This window comes from Zootermopsis nevadensis, unplaced genomic scaffold, assembly GCF_977971745.1.
Source record: "Zootermopsis nevadensis isolate Lab colony 2312 unplaced genomic scaffold, Znev_1.0 Znev_ptg000002l, whole genome shotgun sequence".
NCBI lineage: Eukaryota > Metazoa > Arthropoda > Insecta > Blattodea > Termopsidae > Zootermopsis > Zootermopsis nevadensis.
Window position 1 is genome coordinate 23753352 of NW_028259134.1, and position 12005 is coordinate 23765356.

Consider the following 12005-nt stretch of genomic DNA (forward strand, 5'->3'; position numbering starts at 1 on the left):
GAGTCATCAGGGCTGTCCAAACAGTTCGTCTCACTGTCAGGTATCCGTTAACAGTCACGGACCCCAGATGAGAACGATGGCCCGAAAGAGAGAATGGAGCAGTGGCGGCTCGTGATACCCTGCGTCGTAGGTTTTCAAACTGTGGCTCGCGGAAAAGATTAGTGTTCGCGTTGTGCCCACTCCATGGTTCAGAGATGCGTGGTTCGTTGCTTATTAGTAATGACGATGAAGCAGTGGCGTCTGTAGCATCAGTTCATTTCTTGATCGGATGAATCGACTGCTCGAGGAAGGTTTCTGAACGCCCTGTGTGCCACGCGTACAAATGAACGAACAGCGGTGAGTTTGCGTACTCGATTTCCGACGATGCTGAAAGGATTTTAACGAAATTTAGCCTACACAGAAATTCTCTGTGACCACTAATGGTCGGTGTAGATCTCCTTGTTGGCGAACTCCTGCCGAAATACGTTGTGACTCTGTACGAGTCGCAGGCGTAGGACTTTTACTTTAAAATGTAACCCTGGCCATAAATAACCCAGGTCACCGGTGGGCGACTGTAACAAGTGGTTTATGGCGACAGGCAGCCTGTCTGTACCACGAGCGTCAGTGCTTTGAATTGTCAGGTCTGGACAGGTTACCTGTCATTCACTCGTATGGACTCTTGTTTGCCTGCGCTCCCAGGGTATTGGACATGGCCCTCTCGAGTAAACGGCACCTTTAATTAAAAATATTGCAGGCGATGGAAGTCTAAGAAGGGTGAGGGAGGCTGAGACAAGGAAGAAACTGAAAACGAATGCTTCCATTGCATTGGGTTCAGTGGTAAGGCGGCCGGGGTGTGAAGCTTTATCTCCACCTGAGCGCGAATGACCATCTGGTGGCAGATGATGACCCCATCAGGCAGTTCGTTCTTCGAGAAAAAAAATTTGGTTTGATGGAATGTACCTCGGAAGGCCTCCGTGATTGGAGGTGCGTGGGCGGTGTCCCCTTTTCAGGTATGCCCTGTGGCATTTGTCTTGCAACTGAGGACAAGCTCGGAACATCTCGGTCAGGTTCATAGCTGTAACGTCGCCCCGTTTGGGTGCTCGAGCACCGAACCGTGGAAGGACGTGAGTTAGCCTCACGCTCCGGCCGCAGGCGACGACGATATTGCCTTTTGAAGTCTGAGAACTATGGAATAAGCGCGGAGTTTTGTGGTTCAGGCTTTCGTTTAGATTAGTTGAAGGCTGTGTAACGAGAAACATCGCTGGGTTTTCAAAACTGGTCACGTGGCAGATCAGAGCAGAGACGATAGTTCCTTTTTTTGTTCCCTCGTTTGTTTCAGTTCGTTCGTTTCTCCCAACGAAGTTTTGTTAATTGCCGTCAGTTTGTTGAATGCGTTACGAGGGAGACTGAATGAATGGCTTTAAGCCAAGTCTCCGCGCATGCTCACTGAGGATTCAGTGTGAGTGGCGGTGCCCTGATCCCACACCTTGCTGGCTTGACCTCGACCCACGCCAGCAGAACGGCTTGTTGGCTCATTGATTGTTTAATGATGGTGCATCAAGTGTGTTGTTTACCCGCCAAATGATGTGCGTGGAAGGGCTGGGAAATGCAGACAAAAACTACGAAACACTTGAGGTTCTGCGCTAAACGGCTGAAGAATTTGTTTGTCGCCCCGAAAGTTTCGGATTATACGCATCTGAAGACAGTTCAGCGTCAGTATGATGCGCACACCACATTTCTTGAAAATCCGTCTTTTCATGGCACGAATGTCCAATGTCATGACGTATATTTCCACGTTGGTCAAAATTTGAATGAGTCATGGACGGACGGACGGACGTGCACCTGCTCAGAAGACGCGGAGGCAGTCGCCTTCGGCGCCGTGGACCATGGGAACATAACAAGATGGCCCGTCTCACGGACACTCCACGGGGGCGAACTTGTTCCTCTCTGCTGTAACTTAAAAGGTTGACGGACCCTCAGAGCGGAAGCTGAGGACGTAAGCGCACACTAATCTCAGCAGAGCGAAGAAGTGCGTCGTAGGTTTGTTGAAAGGCTTCATTTCCGTCATTAGCATTCTCGGGATGTATTTACTCTTTGGCGATGGGAGGCTCAACACGCGGTTTGAAGCCGGACACACCTAACGCCGCGTGGGACGCTGGCTGAATTATTGTACTGCAGGCGGAACATCCAGCTCTGTTCAGCGATGTTGAAGAAAGTGACGTTCGTAATCTTTTTCGATGAATCGCGCGGAGTTCAAGCGACCTGCATCGTGTTTCCAGTTTGGTCCCGTTCTGTCTGGCCGCTTCGTGTGTGGAGACACAGGTGTGCGTCGGCGCGGACCGTCAGTGGCGTACGTTGATCTCGTTGATCGAGAATTGTCTTGCTTCGAACGAGGAGTATCTTTCGATGAAGATGGCTTGTCTTCTCGAACGTACCACCGTGCAGTTTCGGAACGATTGATCGACGTTTCAGAGGAGGTCACTGCCTGAAACATCAGGGCGATGATGTAAGCTCCTCTGAAACGTCGGTCAGTTTCTACCACACTACACGGCGCAACATCCGAAACGACTGACGTCACATCTCGTCTTTGCCTAAATGAATTGTGTGTGACGTCGGTATTAGTTGGGCAGCACACACTGGTCAGCCCATCTGAAAAGAAGTTCGTGGTCTCTGGTTATGGGGTAGCCCATGGAGAGGAAGATGATGTTGGCCACGTCGTGTTGTGAGCTGGCTTACAGACTAACGCGGCCGATTCTGGAACCTGTGACCAGTTCCAGCCATCGATTATGGGATGGCCACAGTGTTGGCTGCCACGTGAACGTTGTGTTAGAAACTTATAACCCCCTGGAGCAGAGTCCTTCTTAGCAAGCTGACAGTCGCTCAGCTGCTCAAAAGTTCGGAGTGAACTCACGACGAAAGCTTCAAAGTTTGCAGCGGCAGTCCGTCACTGTAGGACGGTTTGTTCAGGGAGTGGTCCATCGTCCACACAAGGCCAGCCAGCTAGACGACTCGGCCTACGCTTGCCGTGGCTCTCAATGAACCAGCCATCGTGTGGGATTTCAGTTCGACCTTGAAGGGTGCGTGCCTTTTGGTTTTTACCGAGGCCCAGGAAGGCCCCGTCTCGGTACTTCGGGACATCGGATCTTCTTGTAGGACAAGCTGTCACATCACATCAGCCCAGCGATTAGCGACAGGCCACGACCACGTCCTCTTCGCACAGCAGTGCAGTTCCATCGAAGAGGCATACAGAGTCCTTGCTTCGAAGAGGTGTTGGTCAGTGGCTGTGCCGGCTGGACTAGTCAACGCGGGAACCGATTCATTGATCGCGCGCGGGGTCGTACCTAGTCCCACGGTAGTAGCGGCCGCAGGTGATGTCTGCAGCCTCTGGTACTGAAAGTGTGTTGAGCAGCCAAATGCAATGAAGGCGCTGGCTGCCCCAATGGTTGTTGTAATGATGGAGGTAGGAAGCACCTCCGAAACGTCTGTCAGTTTCCACGAGACTGCAGGGCGCAACAACGCAGAAGACCATTTATCTCCGCGCTCTCCGTCGACCGAGGAACTCGTACTGTTGTTTATTTAATGACTTTTGTTACGGAGTGACGTTCCCGTCTCAGAAGTCGCCAGTGGCAGGCCGTGGCGTCCCTGGGATCGGTTCCACTCGCCAGCAAATCAACGCCTCTGCAGGATATGTCAAGGTTAAGTGCTTCTTGGTTGGTGTCTGTCCAGCGTCGATAATTGGACCGCGTAGAAAAACGCCAGGCTGCCTGTTCTGCTGTCTAATTGCCCCGCGCCCTCGGGCGGTTCAGCCACTTTTTTGTAGTGAGGACGGAAGACTTGTTATTACTCGTCTTGGTTACTCAACCGCGCCTGAAGTTCAGATAATAACATATCAGAATATTCGTTTACGGTGACCCACATTTTTCCGAAATCTGCCTCGTCAGATGAAGGAATATGATGGGCGATGCGTCCAGAATGTTGGTCGGGAAACCTGAAGTGAAGAGATTGTTTGGTAGACCTAGGCGTAGAAGGCAGAATTATATTAAAAATGTTTTCCACAGGAATTAAATGTCGTCTTCGTGGGCACAAAAGTCAATTTGAGACAAACTCAATGGGCGAGGCGTCACTTATGACGATTGCTGTACGCCAGCTGCACTGGAGAAGTAATTGTGTGATCCAAACGGAGGATCCCAGAGTTAAGCCGTCCGGAGTCTGAAGCTGGCCAGACACGTTGGTGTACCTTCGCCTTCGTGGCGTGGAGGAATACGGTTTTCAAAGATTGCTCAGGGCCACGCCATGGAAGGGCAGCTTTGTTCGGATTATGCGATTTGTTCATTTAATCAGCCCAGCGCCTACCCGCATCAGGTGCCGTCGTATCTAGTTCGCGTGCACCAGCGTAATCATCGTCTCTGATCCGTCCCTGACTGTCTTATAATTTGGTACAGCATCGTTAAATATGCAGCAGCCCATGATCCAGGAAAAGACATTCGGTCTGAGGAGGCCGGCGATGGCGTGTCTTGGCAACGGAACACGTCAGAGGGCCTGTCTGTCTGTCATCATGCGCGACGGAAACGCGCGCTGGTATGCACACAGAGAGGTGTACAACTAGCAGATGTCCGTGTCGCGTGGGATGCGGACGGAAAGAACTCCGCTCCAGTTTTGTAAAGCTGCCGTGGCAGAGAGGTCGCTTGGACCCCACATTTTTTCAAGTCCGACCTTGCGATCTGCCCTCGACCTTGCTTGAAGCAGCAGACTGTTTATGGCGGATGTGAATGTGATGATGCTGGCAGACAAGCGGCGTCTGTATTTCCTGCCTTCGAGTCATTTGCCCGTAACGGCCCGACAGTTTTCAGTGTTCATCCCAAATACCAAATTTAATCGAAATCAGTTTGTTGTTGTCGTCGAGGACGCGCGTGAAACAGCGGACAACTCCGACAAGACGGATTCTGTCGCTTGTGTGCTCGTCATACGGAAACCTGGACCTCCGCGTCGGGTGGGCGAACGCAGGTTCGGAATAGTTGCACGTATTAACGGATATTGTATCTGTTTTTCTCGTGTTTTAAAATCTGAAGCCACGTAAGGCGTGTTCGTAGTGGAAGCGAGAAGGATTCGTTGGTGGCTGTGTGTTAATAATATCGTAAAGTAGGGAGTTGCTGTAACAGATCTTGAGGATGGAATTAACTTCGCACTTTATTAATTCCAAGGCCAGGCCCTGTAATAACGACAAAAGTAATTGGTCCAATCAGCTGGCCACACGTGGTCGTTGACTGTATCAAAGCCAATCGTTAAACATCCGAAACCTCGTTTATGTTTTGACTTATCTTGGCCTGATGCAAGACCAAGAGCCTTCATTACGTAAGGTTTTTGCTTACGCCTCAAACACCAAATTTGAGTGCAACGAAGTCTTTGGCAAGGCAAGACGATGGATTCGAATGGACGCTGTTGCCTAGGGAACGCGGGCTTCGTGTCAGAGAACACTCCGGTCCTACTTTCACTACTGCCCTAGATTCTGGCCCCACGATTGGGCTCGTCGTATCGCAAGAAAGCCCAGTGCTACTGCACCGGTGCGTGACGGGAGACAAGGCTGGAAAAGGAAGGCCCTCGAGGGGGCGAGGTGTTGGAACGGAGGACTCGTTTTACGGCTCCATGTGAGCAAAATTTGCGTTCTGTCGCATGCCGCAGCGACCGACCGACGATCCTGATTGAGGGGTTCCGTGCGTTTCCTCAGTCCCTTAAATTAGGCCACCACTGGTTCCTTCCGATTCCTCGACGCCCGTCACTCGATTGGAGCCTCTGGACGCCGGTCCTCGACGCTGCCGCGGGAGCAGCACAGCGCAGTGAGTGAACTCCGCTGCTTGGGGGCGTTGCCCTCCTCTTCGCTCGAAACGAGGAGGCTAGGGGGAGGGGCACTGCAGCGTCAGTGTGAACGCTGACGGGGCTTTTGGTGCCTGAGTCCAGGGATCGTGGCCGTTGCTACACGCAACACGATTCGAACTTCGGACTTGCGTCATTACCGTCCACGTTTTGACAAATATTAAGAAAAGAGTGAGGCTTCGGTTTCCTCACGGGAAACAAAATTTCAGGATGGCACTTAAGCCAGTCTTGCACCGTTTCTGCCCGTGACTGATGATTTCTTCAGATGTTTCATCAATGCTGATTTCCCGGTTGTCTTGGATACGCTGATGGATGTGTCCTTTAACCCCAACACATATTGCAGTCGATGACCGCCCTGAATGGATCATACATGCGGAATAACTACGATTCATTATTTGTTTCGTTCGATTCTCACAATAAACAGCGTTAAACAGTTGATCTTCGTAATGGTGAAGTGTAGTGTTTTCTTCGCGGTACGGGCTCATTTCTTAAATATCACGTAGAGGAGTCTTGTTCTGTAAATGCGTCATCTCGTGTTGCAGACCTGGCGGCCATAAGGAGGCTGCTGGACAGTGAGGCGGCTGCAGGCACTTGCCCCAGCTGTAACATGCCGTTCGACAAGGGCAAGAAGAGGAAGCTGATCGACTCTTGCGGCCACGAGCGCTGCTACTCCTGCATGTTCCGCAACGAGGCCTGTCCGCTGTGCGCCGCCAACGGTGAGATCGGTTAAGTAACTGGAAACATCGCGAGTGCAATCATGACCCTCGATGAGCAGTCGGTGTCTAATTTAGCTGAGGACAGCACCCAATTAACCCATTATACGGAGGTTTAGTTTTCCGTCCGTCCTTCTGGATGTCTCTGCAGAGGTTCCTCCTCGTTTGCACCCGGAGGATGAACGGACCCAACCCAATTCGCTATCATATCGCGGGTGTGTATAGAACGTCTTGTCGATGTAAAGACGAATGTAGACAACACGATCCCAGCACTCGTCAACGTTGAGGACCCTTTATGTTTGGTAAAAGTGAAATAAAAATTGGTTTTTGCACACGAATTGACTTGGTCACTGTCTTTGCCCGAACCTACTCAAACTCAAACTCAAGCAGATTTTTGTTGTACAACCGGGAGGTTCATTGCCGTGCTAACACAACTCTTCGTAGTCTTTGTATGCCCTACTCTATCGCGCCATTGTGTTTCATTTCAGCTGCTAGTCAGTAATAAAGTAACCCCTGCCTTCGTATTCGCCAGTTTCGAGCCCCCCCCCCCCCCCCCCGTAATGCAGCTTAAGAAATTTTCGCGGGGAAAGGGTCGAGTTTCAGAGCGATATATCTCGTCGATAACACTGGAAGGGCTTTATTTGTTGCAGCTAACCCCACCAAGAAGGTTCTGGGGTGCCCTCCTGGATTGCAGGGGTCCGAACTGACCCTGTACGGCGAGGTCAAGGGTTCAGCGGGTGTGCAGTCAAGGTCGAAGGTTAAGACTAATGGCCACTTTACATCCTACATGCAGGTGAGTGTGATCTTCCTTCTCTCTGCATCCACCGCCCCTGTTACCGTCGCCTCTGGGGCTGTTATATTTTCCCCGTTAATGCAGTTCTGCGTATTTTATCACCGATGACATCCACGTTCAAAATATTTGTGGTCGTCTGTTTTATGTTCAAATATTAATGTCTCGTTCATTTGTGAAATTGAAAAATGTGCCTGGCTGTTGCAGGCGAGACAGGAGTGGCCGTCGCCCAGCGGACTGCCGAGGACCCGGCCCCCGCTCCGCAGTCCTGCCACCATGACACAGAGTGAGTGAAGGATTTGACAAAGGATTAAGGAATCTGGTCCCGTGATCTTCACTTTGGAGATGAAACTGTTTACTGGAGGATAATACGAAAACAGGGTGTGGTGAGCGCTGAATTGAAGTGCTGTAGGCCCTTCTGAAGGACAAGACACCTTTGTGAGAACTGCCCTTCATTTTATTTTGGCTAATCTCAAAGTAACTGAGCAGATTTCCATTAAATTTGGTACCACGTGTAGTTCTACACCGTATAAATTTTGTTCTGTTTTGCGTCAGGCCGTGGCTGTCTTGGTTGTCAGCTCAACATAACCCGCACTGTGTTGAAATTCATCTCACAAAATAAAGAAGCTGTTTGTACAAAAGTTGGCGTAAGACTTAGAACTCCTCGCAACTGAGGACGTGCCCGTGCATGTGACATCGTGAGCTGTTGACAGCGCGTTGGATGCAAAATAAGGTTGGCAATGCCGCGATTAAGTCCCTTGGTCCTCTGTTTGCAGGTTGCCCAACACCACCGCAGAGCCGACGGAGATTCTTCCTCGGTCCCAAGTCTTTGAGGAGCCCTTGGAATCAGCGCGGAGGCAGCGGACCAAGAGTCCCGGCTGACGGCGTGGACAACCCTTCTGCACTCTCTGGTGAGTTTGGATGATTGCCGTCATTGCCTTTAAAAGCAGGAAGAAGAACTCATGTCATTTGTGTATTAAATAAATAGTTTGTGAACATTTTGTTTAGAAGTGGATTTCTCATTGTATTAAAAGTGCTAATAATTTTACTTTTAGCCTCCAGGGATGAACGTAATTACATCATGTTCCTTTAGTGGCCTAATAAAACTGCTTTGAATTGTAATCAGGGATCTGAGGAAGTTCGTAACTTCAAAAATGCCCATTTAAGTCCGTAATGATTGAAAGTGAAGTTGTCCTGAATGTTTGGCGAAAGCTAAGAGTTCCGATTTAATTAACACCAAATTAAAAAGCTGCCAAAGCACATTTGAATGCAGCAATAGCACACAAAACAAACTCCAGGCCACGACTTACGTAAAATCCAGTTTGTGCAAAATGTCTGCCAATCTAGATTCGACGTATAGAATTGCGGTGCAACCTAAAAATTGTTTGCCATTCCAGTGACCAAGCGTACAGCCGTAACAAAAATTTATAGGCATCTGCGTAAAACTCGGACCGACGGCAGCTGTAGTTTCTTGTGTTTGCTGCAGTAATTTTTCTCGTGCCCCCACGTTTTTTAGAATTCTAACACAGTTCAAAATTTCATGTGAGAAGTTTTAAGGTTCTTCGTCTCGCGTTCCTCGGTGGCAGGAATTAAAAATTAGACTTCGCGTGACGCAACATTTGTTGGAGCTCGATGAAAATTGTTCTGTTGTTTGTGGACAGTTTCAAGCGAAGGAGTAGGTTTCGATTGTGACAAATGTGCCTTCAGATTTTATCAATCTGTGCATAATGTTTTATAATTGTTTTGGGTTCTCTGTCTGTTAGCATCTGTATACGAATTTGTTTGTCTGTAAACTGAACTCTGATGTGTTTGTGTTTCCGTTTCCAATAACCGCCTCCCCTGTAGCTTCCATGACGTCTTCGACAGAGAGCCGATACTGGGCCAGCTACGTCCTCAACAAGATCAAGTCTCTGTGGTTTGTGGGCGGAAGTAATGTGGGGTTGAACCAGCTGGCGGCATCTGCAACAGGCATGCCTCTGCCTGTCATTTGTTTTGTTTGTTTGTTTCTTTGTTTTGTGGTGTGTTTGTTGTGTGAGCCATCTTCAGCGATGCTGTGTGGAGATGTAGAGAAAGTCACTTCTCCGTCTCATGCAGATGATTTTTATGCGAGATGTTGCGTTTTGGCTCAGTGCCTGTGCACCAATTGCTGTAGTAATGCATGTAATAACCTCTTTGCACTTTGAGTGCTCTGACTCTTTTAGTCTGATGTTCTGTCGATGTGAGTAAAAGAAGTTTCAGGTTTCCAACCCATAAATTTTTTTTTAAAATGTGATCAGTAATTGAAAATAATCGAGTACTAATAAACCATAATGCAGCGCTGTTTCTGTTGACCGGTGCGTAGCGGCTTTTTGTTTTATTTAAAAATGTGTTTGAACTGGAAATCAAGCGGAATTTCTGCCTTTAATGAAATTAATAAACCTTTTATTTATTTCGGGGGTGGGGGTGGACTTTAAACTTTGTGGATATTTTATTTTGGCCTACAGCATTTCATTGTATCTGCCTGTGTTATGTGAGGCTCAAAACTGAAGATTCTGAAATGTCACAGATATAGAAAATATGAACACACGATATAAAATACAAATCTCACCGAACCTCGCAACTTTTACTTGATCGTAGCTGTTCGTTGCTTTTGGTTAGATTTGGCTGCTGTCCGTTTGTATCTGAAAATCACTTTGCGAACTGCGTGCAGGAGTACAGCTTTCCACGTCTATTCAATTAAGATTTGTTCTTTTATTTTTGTTTTAATGCATGCCGCACAGTCGTTGATTTGCATTGTTTTTGTTGCATGCCTTGTGGTTTGCTTAGTCGATCGTGCAGAATTATTGGTAGAACGTGTTCTTATGTCTGAACCAGAATGAACGACAAAACAATAAAAGATTGCACACTGTGGAAACACCTTCTTCATGAAATACAAAATAGAATTATTATTAAAATTATGCAAATAACATAAATCAAAAGTAGGATAAACATTTTGTTTGAAGTAAAGTTTTTTGGATTTTCTTTAGTCAAATGCGTAGAAACTGTCACTGCCTCTGTGTTCTGGGGCCCTTCTGTTTGTTACGAAAAGAAAGCATTTTGCACTATGTGGCATGTTAAGAAACATTTTTCCCTCGTTCTGTCAGAACTGTAGAGCGAAGAATTTTTTCATCTTAATTTACTTTAATAAATTATGTGGATGAGCGTATGATATACAGAGACTGACAATATTCAGAAACCCTCTGAGGGGGTAGGGATGTGTTCCTTTCCTCACGTACATTTTAGGACAGCTAATGAAGTTGTAACTGACATTTCAGATGATGAAGGTGGCACAATAAAGCCGGTGTCTCACGGAAAGCAGTCCTCGCAGAATGATCTGTATATGCGCTTGGGTCTCCTGCTGGGGGACGGTGCCCGCCATTCTGCGAGAGCGGCTCGGTCCCCGCCGCGTCGACCCGGGTCTGCGGCCAATCGCAGCTCTCACAGCCATGAGTCGTGCGCTTCATTTTCCTCGTTGGCTAGTCTGGAGGCTCATACGCTTGCTTCCACAAATACTAGCCCTGTGTCCACACTTACAGGTATGGCCATCTGCTAAGGTGCTGAAGATGCATTCTTGAAAATGATAATCTTCTGGGTCCATCACCGGAACCGTCGCATAACTACTCACTTATTTTGACAAAGGACCCCTTGAGTTTTATGTAACACAGACTGTCAGTTAAAGTCGTACGATGCATAAATCATCTGAGGTTGTTGCCTTCTGTTGAGCAAATCTGTTAAAACATTTTACAGAAAATAATAAGGAAAGGCATAACTAAAATGACTGCAGATTCATCTCACGTCCCTGAGCTGTGGTGGTTGTTTCGAGGACGATGCTGTGAAGCGGGCGCGCCCGCTTTGTTCCTCGTATTCTCTCGGGCGATACTAATCAATCCATACGGGTGATAACGTTGTTGAAACATAACTCAATATCCAATGATAACCACAAACATGGCTGTCTTCTGCCATGTCATCTGGTAGATAGGAGGAGTTGTTGCCCCCGTCATCTGGGATGTCACAGCTTCCCAGAAGACGGCCATCCTCTTACTTGTCTCATCTGTAACTAATATACGTGGAGCATTTTCGTCTAAGAAGGTGTCCTGATTGTGTGTGTTGACTGACTGCTTCAGGTTCTTCAGAGGTAGATGTTCACGGTCATACCCGGACGCTGAAGGACCCGTCATCGGACAGCATCACGTCTCTCATGTCCGTGTCTGGCCAGAGTAACTGTTCGTCTAGTCCTGTTAGCAGGAGACACTCTGTCACTAGTAAGTCAGACACTTTCCTTTCACATCCGAGCAGGGAGGGAGAGTCAGAAAAGTTTTAAGAAATTAACAGTTTCCTAAAGGTACCGTCCGTACCTGAATGTGGTGGCATGCCCCAATTCTGAAAGGCTAAACTGACTGACTGCTCAGCACAGGACTCGGGAGCTTTGAACTTCTTTAAATTCACCGACGTTTTCTTTACAGCGTCTCAGCCTGGACAGGTAGAGGAACTGAACGTCTTCAAGAACCGGAGAACCTCAATACGCAGGTCTGCTCGCACTGGCTCAGTTAAGGGGCCGATTGATCCGAAAGGTAAATATTTGGCTTTCTCAAATCTGCATGTCCTTTGATGGTTTCTGAAGTGGTTGTGATGAT

General features: G+C 48.2%; 1 protein-coding gene across 5 annotated transcripts in view; it reads left to right on the plus strand.

Annotated features, from left to right (window-relative positions):
• rols (zinc-RING finger and ankyrin repeat domain-containing protein rolling pebbles) overlaps positions 1-12005 on the plus strand; it is an 83404-nt gene that overhangs the window by 57543 nt on the left and 13856 nt on the right. For 4 of the 5 annotated variants that reach the window (XM_022076058.2, XM_022076059.2, XM_022076053.2 and 1 more), the window contains 8 exons: positions 6393-6566; positions 7214-7356; positions 7561-7639; positions 8130-8264; positions 9199-9321; positions 10647-10907; positions 11496-11633; positions 11835-11942. In XM_022076058.2, the coding sequence (XP_021931750.1) occupies positions 6458-6566; positions 7214-7356; positions 7561-7639; positions 8130-8264; positions 9199-9321; positions 10647-10907; positions 11496-11633; positions 11835-11942 (1096 nt within the window). In that variant the 5' untranslated portion in view covers positions 6393-6457. The remainder of the gene's footprint in view (positions 1-6392; positions 6567-7213; positions 7357-7560; positions 7640-8129; positions 8265-9198; positions 9322-10646; positions 10908-11495; positions 11634-11834; positions 11943-12005) is intronic. The other variant, XM_022076056.2, reaches the window with a different exon arrangement.